General features: G+C 35.8%; 3 protein-coding genes across 10 annotated transcripts in view; 2 read left to right on the top strand and 1 right to left on the bottom strand.

The window, feature by feature from the left end:
* LOC126856367 (aryl hydrocarbon receptor nuclear translocator homolog) overlaps positions 1–12,314 on the top strand; it is a 35,735-nt gene extending 23,421 nt beyond the window's left edge. For 2 of the 8 annotated variants that reach the window (XM_050604815.1, XM_050604809.1), the window contains 10 exons: positions 2,837–2,994; positions 7,127–7,444; positions 7,610–7,813; positions 8,894–9,085; positions 9,172–9,330; positions 9,402–9,552; positions 9,690–9,847; positions 9,932–10,110; positions 10,186–10,330; positions 10,417–12,314. In XM_050604815.1, coding sequence (XP_050460772.1) covers positions 2,837–2,994; positions 7,127–7,444; positions 7,610–7,813; positions 8,894–9,085; positions 9,172–9,330; positions 9,402–9,552; positions 9,690–9,847; positions 9,932–10,110; positions 10,186–10,330; positions 10,417–10,634 — 1,882 coding nt within the window. In that variant the 3' untranslated portion in view covers positions 10,635–12,314. Of the gene's footprint in view, positions 1–2,833; positions 2,995–7,126; positions 7,445–7,609; positions 7,814–8,893; positions 9,086–9,171; positions 9,331–9,401; positions 9,553–9,689; positions 9,848–9,931; positions 10,111–10,185; positions 10,331–10,416 lie in introns of all 8 variants that reach the window. The other 6 variants (XM_050604814.1, XM_050604808.1, XM_050604811.1 and 3 more) reach the window with 5 other exon arrangements.
* A 200-nt stretch (positions 12,315–12,514) lies between these two features.
* LOC126856370 (U3 small nucleolar ribonucleoprotein protein MPP10) lies at positions 12,515–15,161 on the bottom strand. Its single transcript, XM_050604820.1, has 4 exons — positions 14,971–15,161; positions 13,363–14,725; positions 13,030–13,138; positions 12,515–12,947 (listed from the first exon to the last, which is right to left on the bottom strand). The coding sequence occupies exons 1-4, from the start codon at positions 15,042–15,044 to the stop codon at positions 12,580–12,582; spliced, it is 1,914 nt and encodes a 637-aa protein (XP_050460777.1). The 5' UTR covers positions 15,045–15,161; the 3' UTR covers positions 12,515–12,579.
* Positions 15,162–16,457: 1,296 nt separating this feature from the next.
* The window catches only part of LOC126856334 (spectrin beta chain, non-erythrocytic 5), a 63,092-nt gene continuing 52,687 nt past the window's right edge, over positions 16,458–26,862 (top strand). Inside the window, exon 1 of the mRNA XM_050604747.1 lies at positions 16,458–16,868. The gene's annotated coding sequence lies outside the window, so the exon portion shown is untranslated. The remainder of the gene's footprint in view (positions 16,869–26,862) is intronic.

Here is a 26,862-nt window from a genome sequence, read left to right as displayed (position 1 = left end):
AAATATTTAATAATTATTATCGATTAAAAACTATTGCGGCCTCTTGTATTTTGTCATATTTCGTAAAGAAAGAAATTATTTTTTTTATATAGTTAAAGTCCATTGGGATGAAAATCTTTTAGTATATTTTATATTAATGTTTATTTAGCAACTAACTAAATGTTGCTATGAAACCAAATAATTTTTATTAACGTTAATGTTAATGTTTATAGGACAGAGAGTTTCCTTTTTTTTTTTAATGACATTCTAAATAGGAGATTCCACAATCGAGAAAAATTATTACATTAATTGAAAAAAGTTCGCACAGACATCAAGCTTGCTTTACAAATAAAAATAAAATACGATAAAGCATAGTAATATATCGCAAGAATGCTCAGGATCAGAAAATCGGATATGTGGAAGTATCGAGACACCCGGTATGCCTCGGTACACAGAGCTGGACCCACGGAGCGAGCGGGCAACTTCGGAGCGTCTGACCTCTGACCCAGGAGTTCTCTTTCCGTTCTCCTCTACACGGATCGCGTTCCTCCACCTCTCCAACCCTCTCCTCTCCTCTACATCTCTCTCTCTCTCTCTCTCTCTCTCTTGCTCTTGCTATGCCGCGCGATGCATACTCCGTTTTATACTCGCGCTTTAAGCGTTGTGGCCTCTTTTAAATAGCGGGCCTCCGCCGGGGCCATCTACGTCGTCGCCGAGCGTTACGGATCCCTTTGGTCCTCGGGACGAGATAATAATAATGATAACGACCGCCTGTTCAACGAAAAAAATTGCACGGATCATACATCGTATAATGAGAGGGATGCGAAAGGCAATCGGCATTGACTTGCAACGTGACTGATTTTACCTTTTCTTCGATTTATTATTTTGTTTTGCAAGTTTCGAATTATTATGTTAACGATTCTTTTTTTTTCTATAATATTCATATTATTCGATTAAGAGAGGCCACTATCATGTTTCCTCGATTATCTTTTCTATAATAATCACATTTTACCAAATACGGCAAGTGACAAAAAAAATATATAAAGATAAATTATGAACAATACTTATTTTTATATTTTTTTTGGTGAGTCACCATAATAAGTAAAAATATTGTCAAATCTAGACAATAAAAGTTATTCGAAATTAAATCTGAGTTTTAATGAGCGCTGCAAATATTAAGAACTTCTTGCGAATATAAATGATTTAATAAAATTATTAAATATAATTAATTTTCACGTATAAATTAATACGTAAGTAAGTGTGATACATTTCTGCGTCCAGACGACATTCCCTCCCTCCTTCTCCATTGAACGGATCAATTTTATTTTTCAATATTTCATGTCGCGGCGAGTAGACATCGAGAAAAAAAAAAGAAGTTAGCGCAAACCAATCGGCATATCGATATCAAATTTTAATCTCGCATTCTATGTGTCCGGACGGGACATCGATATGTTACGGTATGATTGTGAAACTACCCATTTCGTGGAGCAAATTTTTTATCATTTCGCGAACTAGTCTATCTTTCCTTATCCTCATTTCAGGGCAGACGTTCGTTCAGAAAATAGCAATCAAACTACTTTCAATCAGTTTAATAAAGAACTCGTCCCTTGATACGATAATTCTATGAGGAAATGCAGTTCTTAATTGCTTCAATTCCATAGCCATTATCTTCAAATGGGCACGATGATTGTAACAATCAACAAGATCGTCACAAGTTATTTATTTACTTGCTTGAACTTTACGAAATGTAGAGAATAAAATATAAAATTTTCTTGCGCGCCTAGTCTCTCTGCATCACTCTCGTAAATACTTATTTGCATTACTAACAATTTGCTTTAGATTAGTCATATTGTGTGCAATAGACAGAAGATAATTGAAATCGTGAACTAGACCGTGAAGAAGGCTCATTGTTCGCGAAGCTGAAATGCAACTTGCGGTGAAATGAGGGGTTTCGCGAGCGTAAAGACGACGATAGAGCGCGCCGATAACGGATTAACCGCCGCTCGATCTGCGGCATCGGACTGCGGGAATCCGACTTACGTGTTGCGTGCGCGAATCTGCCCCTATCGCGAACTTTCCTGGAAAATTGTCGCGAATTAAATGCCATTAAATTTACGATTTGCGAGCCGACGATTACGCAGCTCCAAGTAAAGGGAGACGTGCCCGGCCGTTATCCGCGGCGGTTAACCCTCTGGTAGCGTAATAACAGGGGAGGCCTCAAATTGTGGTCTCGCCCCGATATCCTCTCCCCCCTCCCGCTCGACTAGATGGATTACTCGAGAATTTATCGGCCGAATCGATCATGGCGCCAACGATGCCCGTAGTTGAGTTAATTTTAGTTAGCGTGTCCTACGTGAAGTTTTTAATTGCACGTTAAGTGCGATAAATTGACGCAAGAGGTTTAAGACAATTGCTAATGAATACAAATATGATATATTGTGACTTTATTTCCCATGTGAAGTTTAAAATGAAAAATAATATTAATATATTTTAAAGGATAAAATAAGCATTATTTATATCATAATTTTATATATATACAATTTGGAACAAAGCACACATTGATACGTATACCGTTCGTACTTTATGCGAAGAGGAGCCCGCGATTATACATAAACATAAAAAGCGCAATTGGACGTAAATTGGATACCGTTATCGCGAACGTTATTTCACGCTATTTCCTCCTCGAGTCCTCGAGCAGTCCCTCGTGCAGGACGCGCAAGAAACTTCTGTCCCTCCGGCTGCTCCGGCATTGACTCTTCGCGTTGTTCGCGCCGTTTTTAGCCCTACTAAGGAGAAACCGCATACCGATTCCTTGAACTATGCAATTACCTCGGTTTTGTCTTGCGACTTACTGCAGGGAGAATCATTGCGAGATCGAGCGGCGGCGGCGGAACAAGATGACTGCCTACATTACCGAGCTCTCCGATATGGTGCCGACCTGTTCAGCCCTGGCCCGGAAACCTGACAAACTCACGATCTTGAGGATGGCAGTGGCGCACATGAAAGCTCTCAGAGGTGAGTAATCTTCTTTGATTTTGCAGAAAGTTATTTACGATAAGATTACCTGCTCCACTCACCCCCCCATCCCCTTACTTTACGTATCTTCGAAAACTCAATTATGTTTTCTGATGTTTGGCGAATTCAAAGGATCCTAAATTAATCCTTTGTAATTAAGTTAATTTATTTTTCTGATTATCAAAATATTTCGAATTTGTTGAAATATTGTTATACTTATGGTTGCGCATTTGGTATATTTTTTCTCTTGCCGGATAAAAAAATTTTAAGTAGACTTTATTTTAATGGAACTTTGTTTTAAGATTGAGTCAAAGACATTTGATGCCCAGAATATTTAGAAAGTTAGGATATGTTTTTCTAATGAAATAATCGCTGAAAAGAAGTCGACTTTAAATCCTGTGGGATATTTTATACGTCATAGAGTGAATTGCATTTTGGTCGTGCGAAAATGTCGTGAAAAATACGGCGGCAAGATGCTGAAAAGCCATCCGATTTATTTTAAGTAGAAACTTCTCCGACGGGATCTTTCGTCGAGAGACGACAAAAAATCTCGAACGTCGATAACTTACAGGCTACTCATAAGCCACTTGAATTTAACTTAAGTTTCGAATGCTCGAACTCACATGCGTCACAAAGTTGGTAAATCCTGTCGAAAAGTTTTTCTCCCTTTTTCTTTTTTTTTTTTCTTTTGAATAGATTGTGCTCATACCGTATTTTCCTAAATCTAACATTTTCACATTTTACTGACGCATTAGATTTGAAAAATAACTAAATTTTTATATTCTCATTATACATTTTATTACTAATTTTTATTTATTTTTATTTATTATTATTATTATTATTTATTTATTTTTATTTATTTAGCTGCGTTGCTCTTTTTATTCGCTGTAATTGCATTCCAGCGATTTTTTTTTTTTTTCTGAAACAAATTTCTCTCTTTCTCCCTCCTCTCGATCGACCCTCCGAACGCCATCGATAAGAAACGTTGCAGTTTTCGACGCGAGACGTGACGATTAAGTTGCAGCGATGTTTAAGTTATTCGGCACGAGCGATGCAATAACTTGGTCGCAACGCGAAATCTCGAAGCCTTAACACGAAGGCGATTAAATTACGGCCGCAGTCGACCTGCCATACGTTATGTTACGTACCTGCCTACGACTATCGATTACGCGGAAAACGCTCGCCTAAGTCCTCTCGGGTCGGCGAGAACGCCGCTAGATTTCCGTCTTGACAGAGGCGAGAATTTACGAGCGCTTAGGTCGAAGACGAATCAGAGACCGATTTGCGTCGAAAAACTTGTATTGTAGGTATCTATATCTTGATTTTTTTAAAATGATTATATAAGAAAATTTTAGCGTTAAATGAAATCACGTTAATATTTTCCAAGAAAGCTCAGGTTAAATATTTTTTTATTGAACTTGTATCTGAAGAATCGTTCATTCTTGGGCTCCTAATTTTATAGGAAGAATATTGATGGATACAATTATATATACAAAATTCTCGATTCAAGAACTAGAATAATTTTTAAATGCGCACGCAAAAAAAAAAAAGAATCAACTTTGTAATTCTGCTAAAGATTGCCAAGAGTTTCGAGGAAAAAATTCAAATGAAACTTTGCATACGAAATGGGAAAGTTGCGCAGAGAAACAATGATGCGAACTTAAAGGGCCCCGCGGACATTTGCGTACGGATATACTCTCGGAAATATCCGTACAACTGATTAATGAGGAGATTCGTTTAGGAAGAGATAGATGGAGAAGAAGAGAGGGATGCACCGTAACGTCGTCGTGGCGGGTTTCGAGAAGCGGTGACGGTCATATCGAATGCAGCGAGCGCGATATATGCTTCCGGTGTGCACGATGGGCGGAGTTGTGAGTCTCGTTCGTCGGCGGCTGTCTCTTTGGTAGTTCTGCCGGATACACCTAGTCATCTACCTGAGTCCTCCTCCTCCTCCTCCTCCTCCTCCTCCGAGAGAGAGAGAGAGCCCTGTAACCGATGAACGCGTGCTGCGTATTGTGCGTGAGCGCGCGCGTGTATCTATGTATGCGTGCAGCTTCTGCCGTGATTCCACCTAGGTATTGGTGGTGCGTCGCGTTGTTTATAGCCGCTTCTCCTCTTTCTCGACGACGAGGGCCGCTGCATACAAATCGCTCCCTCGTTCGGAGACGGTGAGGAGGGTCCGTCTCTCCTCTCACCTGAGGGAAGGAAAGGACGGCCGTTTACTTGCGCGCGAAAACTTTGTGCATGCGCTACGTGAACGAGTATTATGCGGTCGTCACGAGAGACGCGTACGTCAGTTACCGAGAGAGAGAGAGAGAGAGAGAGAGCACCATTTTTTACGACCCCGGGACGGCGGCGATAAAAATTTCTAGGAGGCTGAAGAACCGTTCAGCGCGATAGGAGAGAACGACGCCGTTCTGTCGCGAGAAGAGCGCTTTTTTTTTACGCTCACGGTGCATCCGACGAGATGTCATCTCATGGATACTTAAAGCCGAGGGAGAATATTCTTATGTTAGTAAAAGTTATTAAATATGCAAAAGCAACACTTCCTGGTTCTGTAGTATGCTCTTGTAATATTTAGACAATGTAACAAATGCTTGAAATTTTATAGGGATTGTCTAAAGCCATTTGATATTAAATATAGATAAAAATATAAATATATAATAAAAATGATATACATATATAAAAGTAATAGCACAATTTCGTCATGATACTTGAATAATATCGAAGATATCCATGGCAGTGTTCTCGATGACAGTGTTGCGTTAGATTGTAGTGCGTTAGAATGCATAGGAATGACAATTAAACGGCTACCGTGCGTGAGATTGCATACCAAAAATGTAGAATGCATCGAAAGGCATGTATCTATTTCAAGCGAATCTCTTTGTTAATCTAATTATAGTTAGCTCAAATTCTTAATTAACTGTGTAAATAATTGCGTAATAATTTTACATACTTTATATATTTATACATATAGGTATTTATATTTAATATGTTTATTTATATATCCCTCTCCTCTCACCTAAATATTTCCTACTCCCAAAATGCTGTAGACAGAAAAATTGTAATATATTTTTCCAAGGAATTTTAGAGTGCGCAAAAATTGTGAAATTGTTCTTACATCGAAAGAAACAGGATGGCAATTTTTTTGTGCATTAATATATATATGATGACATTTAAGTTTATTTAAATTATTAAGAATAGTCATTTATATAATTGTAAAAGAATTAATGTTTGAAAAAATTATCCGATAATCATCATTAATCATACATCGGTTTTCCTAATAATAAATACGATAGTAACGTGTCCAACTGGCGGACATGTACCATGTAGAAAATAATGGTAACGAAGGTCACCGAGGGTCTTCCATAGATCTTGTTTGGAAGTCGTTAAAGTATCTCTTCCCGGAATTTCTCCGTATATCGAGGTAAAGATCGCATCGCAACGCTCATTCTTTCTCTCTCTCTCTCTCTTTCTTCTTGCCGCCTCTATCTCTTTCTCTTTCTCTCTCTCGGATCCACTTTGCAATTCCGATCTTGCACCTCGATAGTTACCTCCGTTGGCGAGGTGCCTCGTCCTCATTTTTGGTACCACACTATGGCGTTCGGACCTCGCGTCTCTCCGGAGATCGATTTCGAAAGACGACTAGCTGTGTTATCGAGAGGCGTTATTCGATTTCAATATTCGATAGGACACGATTTGCTTAGGAATTCGCCGGAGTGCTTTTGGAGATTTGCATCATGCTCTACGAGAAACTTTCTTTGATGAATTTTATATTGAATTTTCTTCTTCCTGAAAACTTAAATCTAGATAATTTTATAAATTAAATCCAAGCGTTATTATATTTCTTTCTTTCTTTAATGTGTTTTGTATGTAGGTAAAAAAATCCTACATATCTTTAATAAAAATCTTTCATTAATACGAGAAGATAAATACCTCATTGCAATCATCAAAAAGTTCGCAGATAAAAGAAATCTATAAATTTGAAACGCATTATAGCGTTTGTAATTAATCCTCACCCACATAAGACTTAATAATAAAATCGGATATATCCGGATTATTCTGTACAAATTCTCCTGTCTCGTTTCTGCGTTGAACATTGAGAAATTGAACGAAATTGAACATGTCACAGGTACCGGAAATACCGCCACAGACAACGCCTACAAGCCTTCTTTTCTCACCGACCAAGAGCTGAAGCATTTGATCCTCGAAGCGGCCGATGGTTTCCTATTCGTCGTGAGCTGCGACACAGGCAGGATCATCTACGTGTCCGACTCGGTCGCGCCCGTGTTGAACTACACGCAGAGCGATTGGTATGGCACCAGCCTGTATTCACAAGTTCATCCGGACGACACCGAGAAGGTACGAGAGCAGCTCAGCGCCGCGGAACCGCAACACGGTGGCCGGGTCTTAGATCTCAAAACCGGAACGGTGAAGAAGGAGGGCCAATGTAAGTAAATAAGTAAACAATCATTTCTAAGTATCGTGGATGCCAATTTCATGTGCGCCAGAGTCATTCGAGTTCTCCGACTTTTAGTACAATGATCAACCAGTGTCCAAATCGCCCAAGATACAATAAAATACTTGTACTTATAAGATACTGATTTTATTGCAGCCTCGATGCGGCTATGCATGGGTTCGAGGAGAGGTTTCATTTGCCGTATGAAGGTCGGTAACCTGCAGACGACGGGCGACATGGCGGCAGCGCACGGACTACACCGTATGAAGCAGAGGAATTCCCTGGGTCCGCCGGCGCGGGATGGTCAGAATTACGCGGTGGTACACTGCACCGGTTACATCAAGAATTGGCCACCCACCGGTGAGTTTGGTACGGGTTTCGATGTCTGAGAGAACCGCGCACGAGATCGTACAATGTGCCACCGTTACCGGTCTCTCCCTCTCTCCCTCTCGGATGCGACATACAGCGGATCTTGGCTTTCTATTTTAAAGCGAAAGAGACGTCGCGAGGAATACGAACGAACCGTTCCTGGAACACGGCGGAACATGTGTGCTACGTGTGTACTGTAAATTAAGAATCGCCTCGGATTATCGCGGCTCAATCTGTCGACTCTGCGTTTTTCAGTATATTTATCTATCTATCTTTCTATATCTTTTTCTATTTACTTTTATCAAATTATAGAGATACGATAATTACTTTGTTGGTGTTTACTATCGATAGATTCGAAAGAATTTATCTCTTCAAAATATTTCTTTTTTACTTTGCTATTTTTTAATGATTTGTTTAAATAACAATGAAATTAATCTATTAATTAGAAAAAAATATCATATGCGATTGTTGCTAATCCTATACACATTTTCCGTACTGAAATACTTGTTTTCAAAATAGTCGTTTAACCCAAATGGAGAGTCGTCCATAAAGATCCAGTAGTTATTGGTTATTAACATATTTATTTAATATTCATGACCACGTGCGTAGTTCTTTTTATTTGATCGATAGCTTTGTAACAGCTGCTGGTTAATTCAATCTTATCGATTACGTTAAAAAATGCAGTGACGCTTTTTTCACGCATCTATAATACGGCAGAGACACCTCTGCTATTGATCATTTCGCAGTTTTCAAATTTCAAGTCATTTTCTCTCAATTTTATATACATTAATAAGACTTATTGTTATAAGATATAATAGCATATACACATAATATGCACGCGCGGTATTAATTAATGAATGAAAAACAATTAAATTTGTGGCGAGGAAATTTTATATCGGATTTTAATATTCCAATTTTTATTCAAAATCATTAATATTAATATATTATCATATCGTAATGTATTAGTGTACTCACGTACATAGTATACAAGGTCTTCGCTTTAGTATATAAGATATTTTTACAAGCCGATCAACGGGAAATCATGGGCTGATTCATGATTTTACGCTGTAGGTGATTTTGTTCCCCCATGTGTACCAGGTGTGGGTCTAGGTGACAGAGGACCCGGGGGCGTCCAGACTGGTCCGGATGGGGTAGTCACGGACGAGAATGCCACCACGCATTGTTGCCTTGTCGCCATTGGGCGATTACAGGTCACCAGCACACCAAATAGTAGCGATTTAGCAGGTTCTAATAGCAATAGCGGTAAGTATATACGTTTTTATTATTTATTTTTCGTTTAATATTGCGAGAAAAAAATTGATCACAAAGTATCTTTTTGTTCATTATAGAATTTATATCACGTCACTCTGCGGAAGGTAAATTTACCTTCGTGGACCAAAGAGTTGGTGGAATTTTGGGTTACACCCCATCGGAATTGTTAGGTCATCCTTGCTACGAATTCTTTCATCCGGAGGATCTAACACATATGCGGGAAAGCTTTGAACAAGGTAATGTTCTTGCATTTTTACAATCATTTTATTTATTAATATTATATTGATATATGTGGCTTGTTTTTTAGTGCTAAAGTTAAAGGGGCAAGTCGTATCTGTCATGTACAGATTTCGAGCCAAAAACCGCGACTGGGTGTGGTTAAGGACGTCAGCATTCGCGTTTCTAAATCCATTTAACGAGGACGTCGAATATATCGTTTGTACAAACACACACGCAAAGTAAGAATGCTATTATTATTAAAATAATTAATACATAAATGCATAAATTAATAAATGCAAATATAAAATTTAAACCTTCGACGATATCACATGACTTATCCTTTTGATTCGAAAATTTCACGTATATTTTAATTCAGATCCTTTCATCCAAGTAACGATGGTCAAACGGAGAGCGAAGCTGTACCTGCATACGGACAACCTGGTCTCGATTATTCCCTTCAAAGACATCCTGCTAGAGATCCGTTATATTCTGCGCATCATATGATGCAGCATCCGGCAACTGTAGCTACAGCCAGTAAGATTATATAATCCTATATTTTTTCCATTATATTAACAACTTGTTATATAGTCAAACATGTCTAATATACATGATTTTCAGGCCCACAACAACCGAGGCCGTCCAGCACGCAGAATGTCTATCAAAGCTATGAGACGACGCAATCGCCGATAGCTTATGGATCACCCGGACAGCAAAGCGCGTCCTCGTCGGTCTTAAGTAGGATTCAAAAACCGGCTAATACATCGCCAACTCCGCAAGCATGGGCGATTGGAAGACAGGTATTTGTTTCTTTGTTCTTTCATTCTTTTCGAAAAGTTATACATATCTCAAAATTTCCCTATATTCTCCAATAGCAACCTGTGACAGAGGGATACCAGTACAGTCAATTAAGTCCATCGAGATCACCGAGCGGGCCAACATATACGCAACTCAGTAGCGGCGCTAGGACACCGGCTACGCAGCAATATCATGCAGTCACAACAGTGCCTAATAATCCTGGTAAAAGCTCGATATACTTTGCTACATTCTCTAAACTTTTTGTTCGCAAAATTGAATAGATATATCGAGCATCTTATATTCGTTAGCAGGTATGTGGGGTTGGCAAAATCAACAGCATCAGACGCCGCAGCCAGATGGGCAAACCGGCGCTCAAGTGGCCGCGCAAGCGCAACCACCGCATCCTGGACAGGCCGGACCCGGTACACAGCCGCAAGAATTGTCCGACATGCTACAGATGTTACAGGATCAGGGCGGTTCATCTGGCTTCGAAGAGCTGAATATGTTCAATACTAATTTCGAGTAGCAACGAGAAAGGCGACACGCCTTTGGGAAGCAGCTTCTACTTTAGAGGAATTCTTTCTCGGGACTTTTTCCGACCATTCGGTATCATTTTGGGGATTAATTAATCCTATCTGGTATCGCAATTCGCACTCTCAGCATCCGGAAGATTGTTCATGGAGAAAGGAAAAACGCGATTTAACAATTTAGCACCGCATATATAGACTACGCAAAAAACGATCGCACTGGGATTAGGTCAGCCTAATCTACCGGGTTATTTACATATAATTCATACGTATATAACAAAAGGTTTGATTCATTGAGAGTACGAGACGCCGTCGATATAATCGCCGCATCGTAAGCTCCGATTGTTCGAAATAATTTTTCAGTTTGATGAGCATGATTTCGTAGCGAAAGTGCCATTAAGATATCGAATGCGACTGTACTTTCATGATGACAAGCGATTATTGATTAGGGCTCGAAATGATGATTATAATATGCACAGATGTGTTACTCACGTTTGGTATTTAGCACAAGGCATTAAATATGAAAGAAGCACAAATATATCGTTTGAAGTCAAAAACGCGCAACTGATAAAGGTGTCACTAATACAAAATGCTTTTAACGTACTTAATGCTTTTAAAGCATTTCGATAATCATATTTTGATGAATTTGGAATATTATATTTAAAATTAAATTAATTCCGCAAATTTACTTATATCTATAAAAGCTATTTAATTAAATAATAAATCACCTGATTTAAATCAAGTAATAAATAGCCTAATATGGATATTCATAGCCTTGTTGCAAATGTTTTAAAGATATGTAAATATCTTATCTGTGCTTATTATACAAAGTAATTTTAATTTACATGACAATTATAATTGGAATATCATGCGATTCGATAATGAAATTTAGAAAAAAGGAAGATGCAAATAATAAAAATGTACTCTAAACAATAAGAAAAAATATTTTTAAATGAAACTTCTCTCAATCAAATCTATACACAAATCACGGTAATTTTAATACCAGCTTATCGTTAGATTCATAAGATTAGCTTAATTATGTATTTTAATTTAGATCTTTGTAATTATAAACAGTGCAATCATATAAACCAACACGCGACAAGAAATCGTTCAAGACATTGATAATGTACAAAAATTGTGTAATCACCTTTGCTTCTCTGTGCAAGACACCGTTTTTAGATATTCTTAAATGAAAAAAAAAATATAGATAATGTTACATATATACGAATAATTGCATTTATAAGTAACCACGTGTGACTTAGCGCGTTTGTACATGTTTTAGCAAATTTTGATGAGCACATTGAAACGAAATTGCAGCATATCATGATGAATTGGGAACATTTTTCACTAATATATGAAGTATACAGATATGCATGATTTTTTTTTTGATGAACCTACAGGCGAGAGTAGAACCATCACTTTTTGACAATAATTAACATATTGAGCCTCTTTAAATACAGGCATCAATATTTATACGCGAATGTTAAGTACGGATTCGTCTCTATCATAAAGAGACTACTTCACAAATCCCTTATCCATTGTTATATATTCCTTTGCACAATATCCACTCACATATTACAGCTCCGCAAAAAGACATCGCAAAATGATTAATATGATTTAAAGAACGAAAGGTGTTAGAAATGCAAACATATATCATGCAATAAAGCTATAAAAAAATATATTTAGTGTACATATCTTACATTATGCATTGAGAGAGAGAAGTGTGTATATTGCTATAAGTTCTTTAATAATTTTTACTTTTTACGTTTCTTTGCGATATGATTAATGATAATATAAAAGAAGCAATAAGATTTTTTTAAATAATAAAAAAAGAGCATGTGTGTGAAATCTTTAAAAGATATAATAAAATATATTACAGTTTTTATTTAAATTTTTTTATTAGGTATATTTATTAAATATAAACAAATTAAAAATATAATAAATTTATAATTTCAACTTTACAGCTGAATCTATATTATCTTTTTTCTTGGTCGAGCTATCTTTTCTTTTGATTTTATTTTTAACTTGATTTTGTAATTGCGCAAAGAATGCAGTTGAGGATTTCGCGATTTTATGCGTCGTCTCATCTAATTTCGTAATATTTCTATCTTTAGTTACTTTTTTAAGCAACATAGCCTTTTCCTTTTTATCTTCATATTTTTTAGAGATTCCTGGTTTTAATGCCTTTAATTTCTCTTTCTTTTCTATTGCCTGTTGTTTATTTCGTTGCTTCAATTTCTTCCGCCTTCTCTCGCGTTTCATATCGGTTTTCGTTCTTTCTGATTTACCAATAACATCACCACGTGGTTTAGCTAGAAATTAATATTATGGATAAAATAAAGAATATTATGTCATAAAACAACATATATATACATATAAATATACGATAAATACTTTTAATTTCTTCAGGTGCTAACAAAGTAGCATCACTAGTTGTGACTGGTGCCACTTCTTCCATTCTAATTGCAGGCACATTGCTAATAATTTTAATTTCGGGTTTAGCCTAAAAAATAAAAAACAGAAGGATATAATTAATTATAAAAACAATTAAGAATACCTTAAATTTGTTTTGTAACAAGAATGGAAAATCATTTATACAAATTACAGAATAACTTCTATTTAAAAATTCCTATTTTATAATAAATATTTTTCCTCTCTCTAATTACTTTTTGCAAAATATATTTAGTAGAGTTTTAATCTGTTTATATAAAATATGATGAATCTTACCAACTTGGGAGTATAATGATAATTAGATAGTGCATCCAATTTCGACATTAAAGAACGCATCATTTGTCGAATTTCACTATGCAATTGTGATTCTTCCCGTTTTTTTTCCTTATTCTCGGGATTTAATGTTTGCTTCTGCTGTAAGTATTCTTTCTCATAAATTTGTGACAAGCTCTCCTTGCTCTTCTCCTGATCTAATATCAACTGTTTCTTATATTCCAACGGAGTCTCGACTGGCTTGAACTTCTTCTCAACATCATCCCAAGCCTTATCTTTGATCCGCTGCTTAATTATATCCTCTAACTTCATAGTGGTTTCTTCAGTAATTGCAGGAGCTGGCTTTGTGTTTATATCAATTTCCACAAATTCTTCCAATAAAGAATTCTGTGGTCGATTTGGACCGCTCACTTCTCCCTTTAACTGCCAAGGTTTCTCACCAATTGCTTCCTCTTCCAACTCCTTAATCCTTGTCAACAATCTCTCTTGACGAACCTCTAAAGTAGATTTCGGTCTCATGTCTTTTTCTACTTCTTCTCCCTCTTTATCTTCCTTCCTAAGATTTGCTTTATTCTCTAAACTATCAGTCTCGTCCGAGTCGTTAGTAAGATTGAATCTAACTTTCTTGATTTTCTGACTCTCTTCGTCTTCGTCATCATCGTCGTCATCGTCTATTTCTTCAGCGTTCACTTCTTCATCTTCACTTTCCAATTTCTCCTCCTCAGAATCATTAATATTCTCATCATGATCTGAATTTTTATTTCCATCAAGTTGCTCATTTTCGCTTTCGGGACTGTCAAAAAAGTCTGCATATTTTATATATTTCCCTTCAGCATTATCTTCATTTTCCTCCTCGGAAATATCGTTAAATAAATCTAACGATTCATTATCAGATTCATCATCATTATCATCCTGTTTTTCTTTTTTTTCTTCTTTAGTCAAATACTCATCCAGTTCTTGTAATTTAAAGAATTTGTCATCTACAATAGAGGATTTTTTTTTCTTCTTTTTATCATGTTTTCTTTTTCTTAAATTGCCTTTGATTTCTTCAGTTTCATCCTTTGATTCTTTGTCATCAGATGTATATTCATTCTCTTGTTCTAAATTATCATTTTCAATCTCCATAAGTTCAGGTTTCATAGAACTTACTGGAATCATTAACTTTTTATTACTAGTTTTTGAGATCTCATTAGAAAGATATGGTATTTCGTCTTCATTTTGTAGTTCCAATTGTTGCCAAATTTGCTCTTCGTCAAAGCCTTCGGTAACTAATTCTGGTAATGCATTTGTATTTCTACAAAATTGCACTTTAGTAAAATCATAGACACGTTTTGTAAGATCTGTTATATCAACTTTAGCTTTCCCACTAAAATTGAAAAGAAAAAAATTACATTCCTATGAAACTAAACGCATAAGCTATTAAATGGAATGCAACTTTAATTGAACCTAATAAATTTTCGTTAAAAAAATTATTTTAGCAAATTTATGAAATTTTTCTTATTCTCTTATTTTATATTTTTCATAATTTTTTTTTTACAATAGAAAATATTTTTCTCATTTTAACATTTTACAGAGGTTAGATTAAATATAAATAAAATATTTCATATTTACCTCTTTACTCGTTCTAACGATTGAATATTATCAAGCGTAGATATGATACTATCGAGAAAATCCATGCTAACCATTTTTTTCGTTTATAATGTACATTTATAATGAATTTGTAAAAGATATTTTATGAACAATAAAGGTTAAATCTAATCTCATGTGCACATGATATAAGCTCATAGCGCTAAAAGCGTGCTCCCCGAACCCAGCCACAAGATACAAGCATTCTGCGCAACTGCCACAATTCTTCGAACTATAATCTCAATACAGCATTTGCATCTGTAGGTAAATCAAGTGAGTTCAAAGATAAATAAAAAAAAAATGTATCAAGTACATATTTAAATCTGGTTCAAACGTCTGATGTAAATCTGTGTGAACATCTTTATTTTTTCCATGATGAATATTATAAAATTTTACAATATTTAAATTTTTTATTAGACGTATGTATATTTAAGATAATGTTATATATTTCTGTGAAATTGTACTACACCTTCTCTCTTTTATCACTTTTATATAGATTTTATTGTCTCTTATTCTTTCTAGTTATAGTATTATATTGTTTTAAAAGTCATAAGAAGTTAATTGTAAATTTCTGTAATAAAAAATTCAGATTATTTTCGATATATTTCTATCAGATATCATATATTTGAAATATCAAGGACAAACTCTCTACTCATATGATTATTGTCCCAAAAATATGCTCATATATGAAGACCATGAAATTCGAAAATAACGAAGTCTATCTTCATTCTCCATACTTCATGATTTCAGTAGCGTATTTATGTATTTTAGTGTCTTATGCTAAGACATTTGAGCTGTGATGACCAATCAGGAGCCAAGTGCTTGCCGGATCCCTGGCTTCCAAATTGGGCTGATCATTTTTCATTTTCATAATTTTTCAATTTCAAGTCTATGTTTAAATTATTTTATGTTTATCATCTTTAATTAAACGTTTTTTCTTTTCATATAAATTTGTACAAATTTGACTGCGACAAGACACGAGTCATATTTCTCACGCATTTAAAACCGAATGATGTTTGCCTAGCTCTAAGCTTTATTTATTCAAAGTGCAAACGTCATTCAATGTAAATAAAATATACAATCGCGACATCAGTTTCTTCGAAATCAAAATCTCTGACTCTTATTGTACTCAGGAAAAAAAGAACTAAATAAAAAAAAAGAACTAAAGGGGATCTAAAATGCGCGGTTAACGGGGGTTCCAAGGATCCTCCATTCCGTCACGATAATACACACGTAGCAAAGTACGACGAGGAAACGTGTTTGCCACGTGGAGTGGGGAAACTCGTTCGCCAAGCGAAGGAGAGAGAGAGAGAGAGAGAGAGAGGAGGCGAAACGAAACTCGTTCGCCGGGCGGAAGAAGAGAGGGAGGAAACGCGTCTCATGCGAAACGGAGAGAGGGAAGGAACGTCGAGGGCGAGACCGAAGTGAAGGGAAGGGCTGAGAGCGGCTCGAAACGAACGAAGAGCGACTACGACGAGCAAGTCTGTGGCCGCTCGGGCATTGGCGCAGATCTTGACGTTCGGTTCACGCGCGGCGAGAGAGAACGCGGCCTCTCCACCAACGGTGGCATTAAGTGTGGTGTACACGCTCGCGCGAGCGCCGTTGACGTGACGTTGCGTCGCTCTCGGAATACGCATTCTCGAAAATATCGCGGAGGACTCTTCTTCCAAACTGCAACGAGTGCGCGAGTGTTTACGAGAACAAGAAATTGCGAGAAAGAAGGAGAGAGAGAGAGAGAGAGAAAGTGCGTTGGTTTCTTTTCTATCTGGTGGGATTTTTCTGGTGCCCTGACGGTGCGTGGTCCACCGGTCGATCGATCGAGGAAAAAAATCGTCCTGTTCCGGTTTTCGGATAACTCGCACGTGCGCACACAAGGGAGCAAGGTGTGTATTATTGTGTCATTAATACATCGCGATGACGATTACGACGGTTATCGACTCGCATACCTTACCGGAGATCGATCGTTCTCCAGGTCAAGCCGACTCTCGTTCGTCCGCCGGTCTGTGAAATCCAATATTGCGAATTTCGGCGAATGAGTTTCATGAGAGCCGGTAATCGCGTATATTGTTTGCTTTCCGTTGACGAGAAAAATCGTGATGAATCTGAGTCGTCAATCAATTAGAGACAGATCTGACGGAATGACACGTGATTCTATCTATTAAAAAAAAGAACATGCATTTTTAACGGTCTATATGAGAAGTGAATATAACTAGAGGATGAAGGATTGCTTGGTAAAAATTTATAAAGCAATTAATGAGGAGTATTTTAGTCTTAGGAAAATTTTATAATAATAGCTCGTCATTAATTGATTATAAATTTTTTTTTTCGTTACGGTATAAAAGATATAAACTCTGTGTGTTTTATAATGTGGATGTTATCACGATTGATAGAAAATTATTCGATAATGATTTATTAAATTTACAAAGCTTCAATTAATTAAATGTAATCAAGTTTAAGGAAGAATTAATTAATAAAATTTTGTACGCAAATTGACTATTGTGTCAAATATGTTCTTTCGAAAAGGAGAAAACGTATTTGGGTCGCAAATATATCCGTTATTAAAAGATGAATGTATATTATATATTAATATCAATACGATTATCTTCGATTAAAAGTTAATTATAATTTGACAATAACAATTGCTGTAAGCATTTGTTAACAGATTGCCAGATTGCGTTATATAATAATTGGCTCAAGCAAAAAATGATCCCTTATGTTGTGTATTTTCCGTAACAAATGCTGCGGTGATTTTAACGGAATAATCCGCAAGAGAGAATTCACCGTGATCTAAACAGCCACGCGACGCGAAGTTTAACAATTTTCCATGTCTAATTGATCGATTTGATCGATAGACGTTTTGCTTATTTCACGTGCAAATCAGATGATACGCAGAAATTTGACATATTAATATCCTAAAGTCTAACTCGATATATAATTTCAAAAAATTACATATTCTACACTCTTTTCTGTAGATATAATCGAGTTTTCTTGATGTATTATATAAATCTGATACCTTGCGAAATACGTATTTATATGATTTCTAAAAAAATAAACACACTAACAAGTAAGCGAGACACCACGAATTTCCTTTTTCCTAGTCACGCTCGAATTTTTCTTTTAGTCGCAACACGTCCTGTTGTTATTACGGACTATAAATACAATTACGAGCATATGTAAAACTTATGCCAGTGTTGTACGAGTATTTTAATGAGACGCTGAATTTTATCTTGAAGAGACTGTTCTATTGATATTTATAGTTCGGATAATTACTGATCATTATGTAAATGTTTTTTTTTTTTGCGTATCGATAGAATGCAGCGAGGAACGTTATTTCTAGAGGGAAAAAAAATACAAAAGATTGTTTATTATATTCAAATATATAGAACGTATAATTTTCTGTCTATTTAAATATCACGCGAAATGACATGAAGACTTTCTTCTACATATCAATTAATCAAGTGATTTTTATTAAATAATAATCGATAGAAATTAATTGTAGGTAAATATGAAAGACACGGTGAACAACTTGTCGAGAAAAGGAAAGATACTTGTCGTCTCTCGGCCAGACGATATCTCGTTGAGGACGGCGTGCCGTGACCAACCGGACGGTGTGGAATCTAGAAAAAATATACCGGTCCGCGAGTTTTCCTTTTCCTCGCCTCGAACGAGTTCTCTCGCCGGTGATTATAACGGGCGCCGATCTCGGCTTGAGCGTACGTGAAATTGGAGCGGTACTTCGATCCTTCCGCGAACGGTACTCGCGTCGCGTCGGCATCAGACCTCCACAAGGCGTACGAGGAGGAACAATGAATGATATAATCGCGAATTACAAATACTTGGAAGGAGAGAAAGAATAATGACGTACGCGTAATGACGCCGCACACCTGCGCAACTATAAATTCAGGGACTCAGAGTTAACCAACTATTAATCATCTCTTCCGAATGAAGGTTTCGAGAACGTAATTTGCGAACAGCTTTTTGCTAAATAAAATCACCGGATAAATGAATTTGATTTGAAGGAAGGTGTTAGAAATAATCTTGCGAAATAAAATCAGCTGATAAAATTTGTAAAATCCATGAAGAATAATAGAGTATAATCAACGTAATAAATTCATAGAAACATTTAAAATTTTAAATCTAGGATGAGACTTGAAAGATTTGATATTTTTGAAATATATTTAAAATTTGATGCTAATAAAGTCTTGTATATCGAGAGTTAGAAACTGAGAGCTACGAATTTGAGAGATTAAAAATAAAGAGACAAGAATGATGGAAAGTTGAAGACAAAAATGTGACAGTTGATAATCAAAGATCGACGGGAGTTGAAGATCAAGAGTCAAGTATTGAAAGAATCGAGAATTTACATTGCTATTTATATTCGAACTCGCTGCGCTTAAACGGTATTAGACGATTCTAAGATCTCTCCGGGGTGCTTTTCCACGCCCCTTACACCCCTACGGTATAATACCGTAACTCTCTCAATGGATCTTTTTTTTTTTTTTGACTAGCGATATACGTATCTCCGCGTTGATGCAGTAAGCATTCCGTGAGGCGGAAGTTGCGTGTATGCGTGCGGTAGCGTGCGTACTACCGAGTGGGAGTAATACACGGCGCAACACGCGTGCGTGTAACCGCATGCCTGTGTTTTCTGTGGAGAGTTGCTGGACCGCTCTAGGAGAGCCTGTACTCTCTCGACTCTCTCCCTCCCATCTTCAGCCGGATTCGAGTCGAAGGGATCCTTGGCGAGATCTACAGGGGCCCCGAGACGGCGATCTCGGGTTACGCGGTCTTCAAGGCCCGCGACCGATCGACCAACCATCGCCTTCCGTCAATTGACGGTTGTTCGCTAAGAAAAAATTTCGTGCTTGCTTCTCGAATACTTTTAGGGAGGAATTTTGCGGCAAATAACTAATTTTTGATGCTGCTTTATTTCGCAATAAAGAAAAGGAATATAGTTGTATTTTGAATTATTAATATATTTAAATTAATTTATTTTTTGAATTTTATGCGTTTCTTTTTAATCGAATTAAAATTAGACGCTCGATTTTATGGATTATTGTTTTTTTTTTTTGTTTTGTTTTGTTAAGATTTGTGCACATACGTGTGTAGTACAAGCTTTTCTTGCAGTTACATTCCTTTTTGACCTAATACATATATATTCCTGTTCTCGTGTTCACTTTCAAATTCCACGCATATCGATACAACAGTGGTGGCAATCCTATTCGTATATAAGTTTACTGGCGTCTAGGTAGAAGTTAAATTGTTGATAAACATACCGGGAGAGACAGGTATCACAACGGTTAGTTTTCTTACGTCGGATTCCAGACGCCGGAAAGGTCAAGCAAGCTATCGAGGCTACTTTCAACGCGCGCATTGCGAACTGTCGAGAATTATCATTATCGTTATTTTTGCGCTGTCCATCTTATTAAAATCGTTATTATATAATAACATGTCACGCGATCTCAGCGAGGATTCTGTGCTTGAATTTTAATTCAGAGATAGCATGCTCGTATCTTATTGCCTCGCTACTGCAAGACTATTCTAAGATAATCTTTGATAAAATAGTTGTACCTAAATTTTCTATCTAAAATATGTATTTTTATATCGCTATTAATGATGAGGCAAGATGAAAATCTCTTTTCCAATATATACAGAATATCAAACGAATAATTTCTAATCTACAATTCACGAATATATCTCCTCGACACGATCAAGTTCATCGGCGTATTACGCAGCTGCGATTACATGATTGAATACATTATTCCGAATAATCGTTACCATTCGCTGATGACTCGTGGTCGATGGGATACCCGGTGGCGACACGGAATTCCGAGAGAGATTCGAAAGCGACCACAATTCCATTAGACGTGCTGCACATTCCAAGAGGCACGATAAACTCGCGACCTCGCGAAACGACCATCGATCTCGTCGGATCCTATGCGAGGTTTCCAAGTATCGCCGATGTCGGGAATTCAAGCGATTCGTTCGCCGATTTTCATAATCACTGGCGCGATTAGGCGATCCGAGCAGTTACATATTTTCATTTTATTTTACGTATTGAAAGACGAGTCAAAGAGAAAAGTATTCTTAGACTTGACGCTTTAAGATTTTTACGCATTTGACAGTTTTATATTTATATTTAATTTTTATATATATATATATATATATATATTTAATTTATATTTAATTAGTTATTTGCGATACAGAAATAACATATCTAATAATCGATTCTCTGAATAGTTTTTTAATTAACGACGATTAGCACTTTCTAATTTTTCATAAATATTTAATTAATACGATTTCGTATCGCGAACAAGTACACGAACTAAGAAACGCTTGACGTATAATTTACCGAGCATTCATATGGCAGGCATTAAATAATAAATGATATACTCATAAATGCTTTCACCTCTTTGACAAGCCAAGTGGCAAATCTCAAGTGCGGGACGATGTCAAGAAAGGAAAAAAAAATTGCCTCACGTAACGTATTTACTTCGCGATACGTTATCTTTTGCGGATTAAGTGAATTTATGGCGAATTATCGTCGGCTTTGTCAGTGCCGTTTTGTGGCAAAGCGTGCTATTGCGGCAGTTATGCCACAAAGAAAGACGTCGTTATATTTATTCATTATAAAGTAAAGACTTTATTATAAAGATAGATCATTTTCGTAACAAGTAGATATGATACATTTTTTCTCGTAAAATGAGCGTCAAATCCAATTTATTTTGACATTAAAATTTTAAAAGTTGTCCGAATACTACTATTGCTCTCCGTGACTTGTAAAAATAATGCTGTAAAAAAAGAAATATATATTTAATTTTTTTTATAAATAAAAATGAAGAAAAAGCAAAATAAAATTTAAAGTCAAATTAAAAGGTCGAATTGACAGGTCAGTTCAAAAAATGCTCAACAAATTTTTGGTCAAAATTAGAATTCTCGATATCGAAAGGATAATGTCCCAGTGATCCCGCTGATTGTCACCGATAAGTCTTATCTTAAATTTAATTAGCGACGAACCCTTTCGTGACGTGACCCTTGGCGCACGAAGACGGAATACAATATGAATAAGCGACGCGACGCTTTATTTGGCTCACGTGACGAGCAGGTTGAAGCCGTTCGGCTAACACGGTAGTGAATGTAAAATTGCCAAGACACATGCAGGAATGTAGATTTTTCTTGTCGACTTTCTACGTTGTGACGTCATGACAGGAATCATTGTTCGATGCATTTTAAATTGTATGTTGGCCGTACGAGAAAATGAAAGAAGGACAATAAAAGACGAAGAAAAATATATAGAAATATTCTGTTTCTAATATATATATATATACATTACGATTAGAACAAATTTTTCAAATTATTTTTAATGACAGATTCCTCACACAATCGAGACACAAACATCCAGCAACGGATGTCTAAATACAGAAGTAACAGAATATATGTTTCTTAGCAAAAACTCGCTGTTCCATTGGCAACAGAGTTTTTTTATATGCAACCATTTTATGGGATGAAAGCGTATATGGTTCCAATCTGGCGTCTCGCCGTCGTAATTGGTATCACATGAAATCATTCGTGTAAATACAACATAAGAGGTCAATGACCCCTCCCCTCTTTTGGTGAATTCAGACTTTTTAGTTATGAAGCGTTTTAAGATTATTTTTATATTACAATAAAATTGTTATATTAAAATTCTCATTTTTATTACGTATAAACATTTGAAAATAAAAGGTATTGGTCATATTTCCTCTATTCTATTCTCGATTTATGAAATGATTGATAGAAAAGTTCTGTCCGCTGGCTTTTAGACGACCTTAGAAAATGGAACGAAAGGAAGAAGGAGACATGACGATGAATAGCTTGAGAGAGAGAAAGAGTATGATTGCGGAAAGAGGGAATAACCCACATTCTCGTCGCATACTTAGCGCTAAATGGGGCTGTCTGAAAAAAAAAAAAACATATTCAATGGAAACGCTGGGTGGGAATCGGACGGACGGCGGCGCCTCGTAAGCCGATGAGAATAGGCGAGAACAGGTGGTTGATTCGCGCACTCTAGACGTAATTAACGATGCCAGGTTGACAAATCGATGTACGGTGACGAATTTCTCGGTATTTTGCGCGCTATGAAATAGTGAACAAAAGATGGCCAGCGGTGGAATCGCGTAGTCGCTAATGCATAATTCAGACAATTTATTGGCATGCAATAAGTTAACGGTAACGGTCGCTGTCGATCGCGACAGCCATAAATTAAGGGCTACAAAACGCGCGTGGCGTATATGTGTCAAAAAAATGATGTTTACAATTGAATAAGTTTTACGCAAATGAAAATATTAGCATTATACAAAATATTTTACTTTTATTATTCCTACTTTTTTTTTAAATGACAGATTCTTTGTCGTTAAATTGCCATTGATTTTTCCTCGAAAAGTTTGAGACACTTGTTATTATCGAATAATTAGCACTTGAAAGTTTGCCTCCTGATAAGTATCAAGAAATCGATTACAAAATTGTATTCTTTAATCAGATTAGAGAATTGATCTTATTTTAATAGAATTTTAATTTGTCTGTCTAATGCACAAATAAAAATATATAATTTCGAAAATGGAAAAGTTTACATGACAAGACTCTCTTCTTTCGGCATTCTCTATAAAAAATAAAAAAAAATCGATCCTACTTTGATTAAAGAATCTGTCAAAATATATAAAATAAAAATAAAAATGATTTACAATCTGTATATTCTATACATAAATTATTTATATATCGATTTCTACTAATTTATTACTGTCAAAACTTTTTGCCTCGATTAATGCGGATGTCGTAATGTATTTTCGATATCGAATGATCCAAACATATAGATATCTGCGAAATTGAAGCGTCCCCGATAGCGGCAACGAGCGGCATAAAAGCATTACATTCGTAACTGTATCATCCCGCGGAATTGTTCGCATGCACGTAAAGCTAACGGTCCCCGTCCGGATACATCTCTCATTCTTTCTCCCTGCCAGGGAGATGTTCGGTCGCGGAATGCGCATTGGCGCGTGCAACCTTATTCATATGCGCGGCGTCCGTTCGGTGCAGATTTTCCGAGGGAATTAAGTCGGCGGAGCGGAAACTTAACGTCGGCGCAAACATCCGCATCGATTACTTAAAGCGGTAAATCGTTCGAATTTCACGAGCCGGGATCGCGAGAATGTTTTTCCGTGAGCGGTGAATCGTGCGATCATCAAACCTGAGACACGCGAGACGTATATACGCGAACATACGATGCACCAGAAAGGTAATTTAATAATCTCTTTTGATAAATCTCTGTCTGTGCGAAAGCATATCCATTTCAATGTAAATTGGATAAGAGTATAATAAAGTAAAAATAATAATTTTTAATATTTTGTATTTATTATATATTATATTTTATTTAAAATTATTATTATATTATAACATCTATTAATTACCTATAAATTATTATTAATTGTAAAAGAGTGTAAAATTATGTTCTATCACTTTATTAATTATTTTGCCGAGTTGGTTATGTCGATAATTACATAACGATTATGAATAATCGGTAATAAATCGAAGTCACCGGTAACATATGCCTATACTTTTTGAAAGTGACGTTGAAGAAATTATGATGGATATGTTATCGGGGTGCACGATGTATTCTCTTACTCAATTAATTAGGAAAGTCGCGTGTGTAACGGAGCTGTGGGTTGCCGACCTTTGATTTAAAAACGTTACGTACGTGCATTCATACATACATATATATATATATATATATATATATATATATATATATATATATATATATGCGTGAGTTACGTGCAGAATCTTCATCCGGCAGAATCGTTTTTACACGACGATACGATCTTCGGAGTAGGTGATTGCCACTTTCACTCTAGTCTAAGTATCTACATCGCAATAACGAAGATCTCAGTTGTTTTTCTTTCTCTTTTTCGCGTTCATACGTTAATATTTTAATTATCGAAATTAATCGTTAGAAAGAAAAAGTATAATCGCTCATGACATCAATCATATATATACTTTCAAAAATGAAGATTTTTAAAATCCTTTGGAAGAATTACACTTAAATTTTAAATACGCGAGATAAATAATTTCTCGAATGGGAATAAATTAATGTTAATTGTTGACGATAATATTTTTGTATACATATATTGTATATGTGTGTGTGATATGTTGCTGGCAATTCATGATTAATCATTAGCATTATATTGTTATCAGTAATTGCATATTACGAAATTCAATAATATAATTATGAAATATAAAAATATTTTCGACGTATCACACGCACAAGTTAATGAATTATATTTTATAGAAACGATTGAGAATTTAATTCTTTTTTCATTTGGAGTCTTTCTCTTAAATATAATTTTTCTTACTCGTATATTTTAATAATAATCTAAAGTGTCATTATAAAAAAATACATGTATATGTATTATGTATGTATTTCAAAATTAATTTTAAATTTACTCCATAATATTAATATGTCGTATTAGCAGAGAAAAGAATTTCCTAGATAGATTGAAATTATTTTAACATTTAATGAAATTATTTTAACATTTGATTTAGATGAGAGTAAGGCATCATTAATTTAACGAACGCTTTTAAATTAGAAGCTATTCAAAGATACTCATGCATTGTGAGAAAACCTGACGTGCTCTTCATTAAATCAGATTTCTATTAAGAAAGTGCTTCATTAATTTCGTGTCACATACGGCCTGCTTCTTCGAGCAGAGTTGTTGATTGTAATTAGCTCAATGAGAAATGGCAATGCTGCTACTATGTCGCGACACGCTAAATTGACATCAATTCTTAGCGAATTATCAATACGCTGACTTCCGTTCAGCGTGGCTCTCTATTCATTGGACTTTAAATTGTCTGTTTATGCTCCATTCGCGTTATTCATTGTTCGATCTTTATTGTATTCATATTGCCGAGCAGAATTTCACGCCCGGATATGCAGCCGTGATTCTTTCTTTAAGTATAATCGCGCTTATGCAATTTTAAGATGCGAAATTAATATTAAAATTGTTGAAAAATTAACCAAAACAGAAATTAATAAGAAATTTGTTTTTTATCCAATATTATTATACAAAATTAATCAAGTTTTATTATTAAACATTTTTATAATAAGTTAAAATGTTGTCAAATAATCTATATTTTAATTTTAATATAGACTTTTAATATAGATTTTAATATACACTTAATATAGACTTTTATCGTAGACTTTTAATATAAACTTTTAATATAGACTTTAATATATACTTTCTACAACAATTTTCACAGACATGGATACTTATTTCACGTAACATTAAATATTATCCAGAGGAAAGAGAAAGGGCGGACACAATAGTGCGGTAAATATAACTCTGTCGAACAGACATTAGGATAGCGCGGGATTCGCATAAGAGAAAGAGAATTAAAGATGAATGTGGCACGTGGGAGTATAAGAACCATTAAGTCGAAACTTACAAAGGACGTCTCTTACAACGTGACGCACGTTCTCGTACATGCGTGTCTTAATGTGCAAGCGCTTAAGATACCGCGACTAGGTACCGCTGCATTATTGTTGCATCGCATTTTCGTGAAATAGCATCTTCCATTCACATCGATCAGCTGACTTCGTCAGTCAACCTGTTTCCGCTACGTGTCGCGTAATAATATGTCGGTGAAATGTTTTTGTTAATTGTTCTCTGCTCGCCGAACAATTATTCGAAAATATTTAGAGCAAATTAAAACACGTTATCTAAAATAGAGAGAGAGAGAGAGAGAGAGAGAGAGAGAGAGAGAAAAGGAGAGAAAGAGAGAAGCACCATTGAATAGCAGTAACTTCTGCGTGCTGTTTTCTCATTGCAACATATTTTCTCATTC

This window comes from Cataglyphis hispanica, chromosome 18 (genome assembly GCF_021464435.1).
Source record: "Cataglyphis hispanica isolate Lineage 1 chromosome 18, ULB_Chis1_1.0, whole genome shotgun sequence".
In the NCBI taxonomy this organism is placed as follows: Eukaryota; Metazoa; Arthropoda; class Insecta; order Hymenoptera; family Formicidae; genus Cataglyphis; species Cataglyphis hispanica.
The sequence above is the reverse complement of the archived record's forward strand: the minus strand, read 5'-3'. Positions and strand labels throughout refer to the sequence as shown.

Excerpts from the sequence above, each read along its gene's own strand:
- LOC126856370 (XM_050604820.1), bottom strand. The coding sequence starts at position 15,044 with ATGGTTAGCATGGATTTTCTCGATAGTATCATATCTACGCTTGATAAT. Across the intron at positions 14,726-14,970 it reads TCGTTAGAACGAGTAAAGAG|TGGGAAAGCTAAAGTTGATA; the intron begins GTAAATATGAAA and ends TTTCAATTTTAG. Across the intron at positions 13,139-13,362 it reads ATCATTATACTCCCAAGTTG|GCTAAACCCGAAATTAAAAT; the intron begins GTAAGATTCATC and ends TTTATTTTTTAG.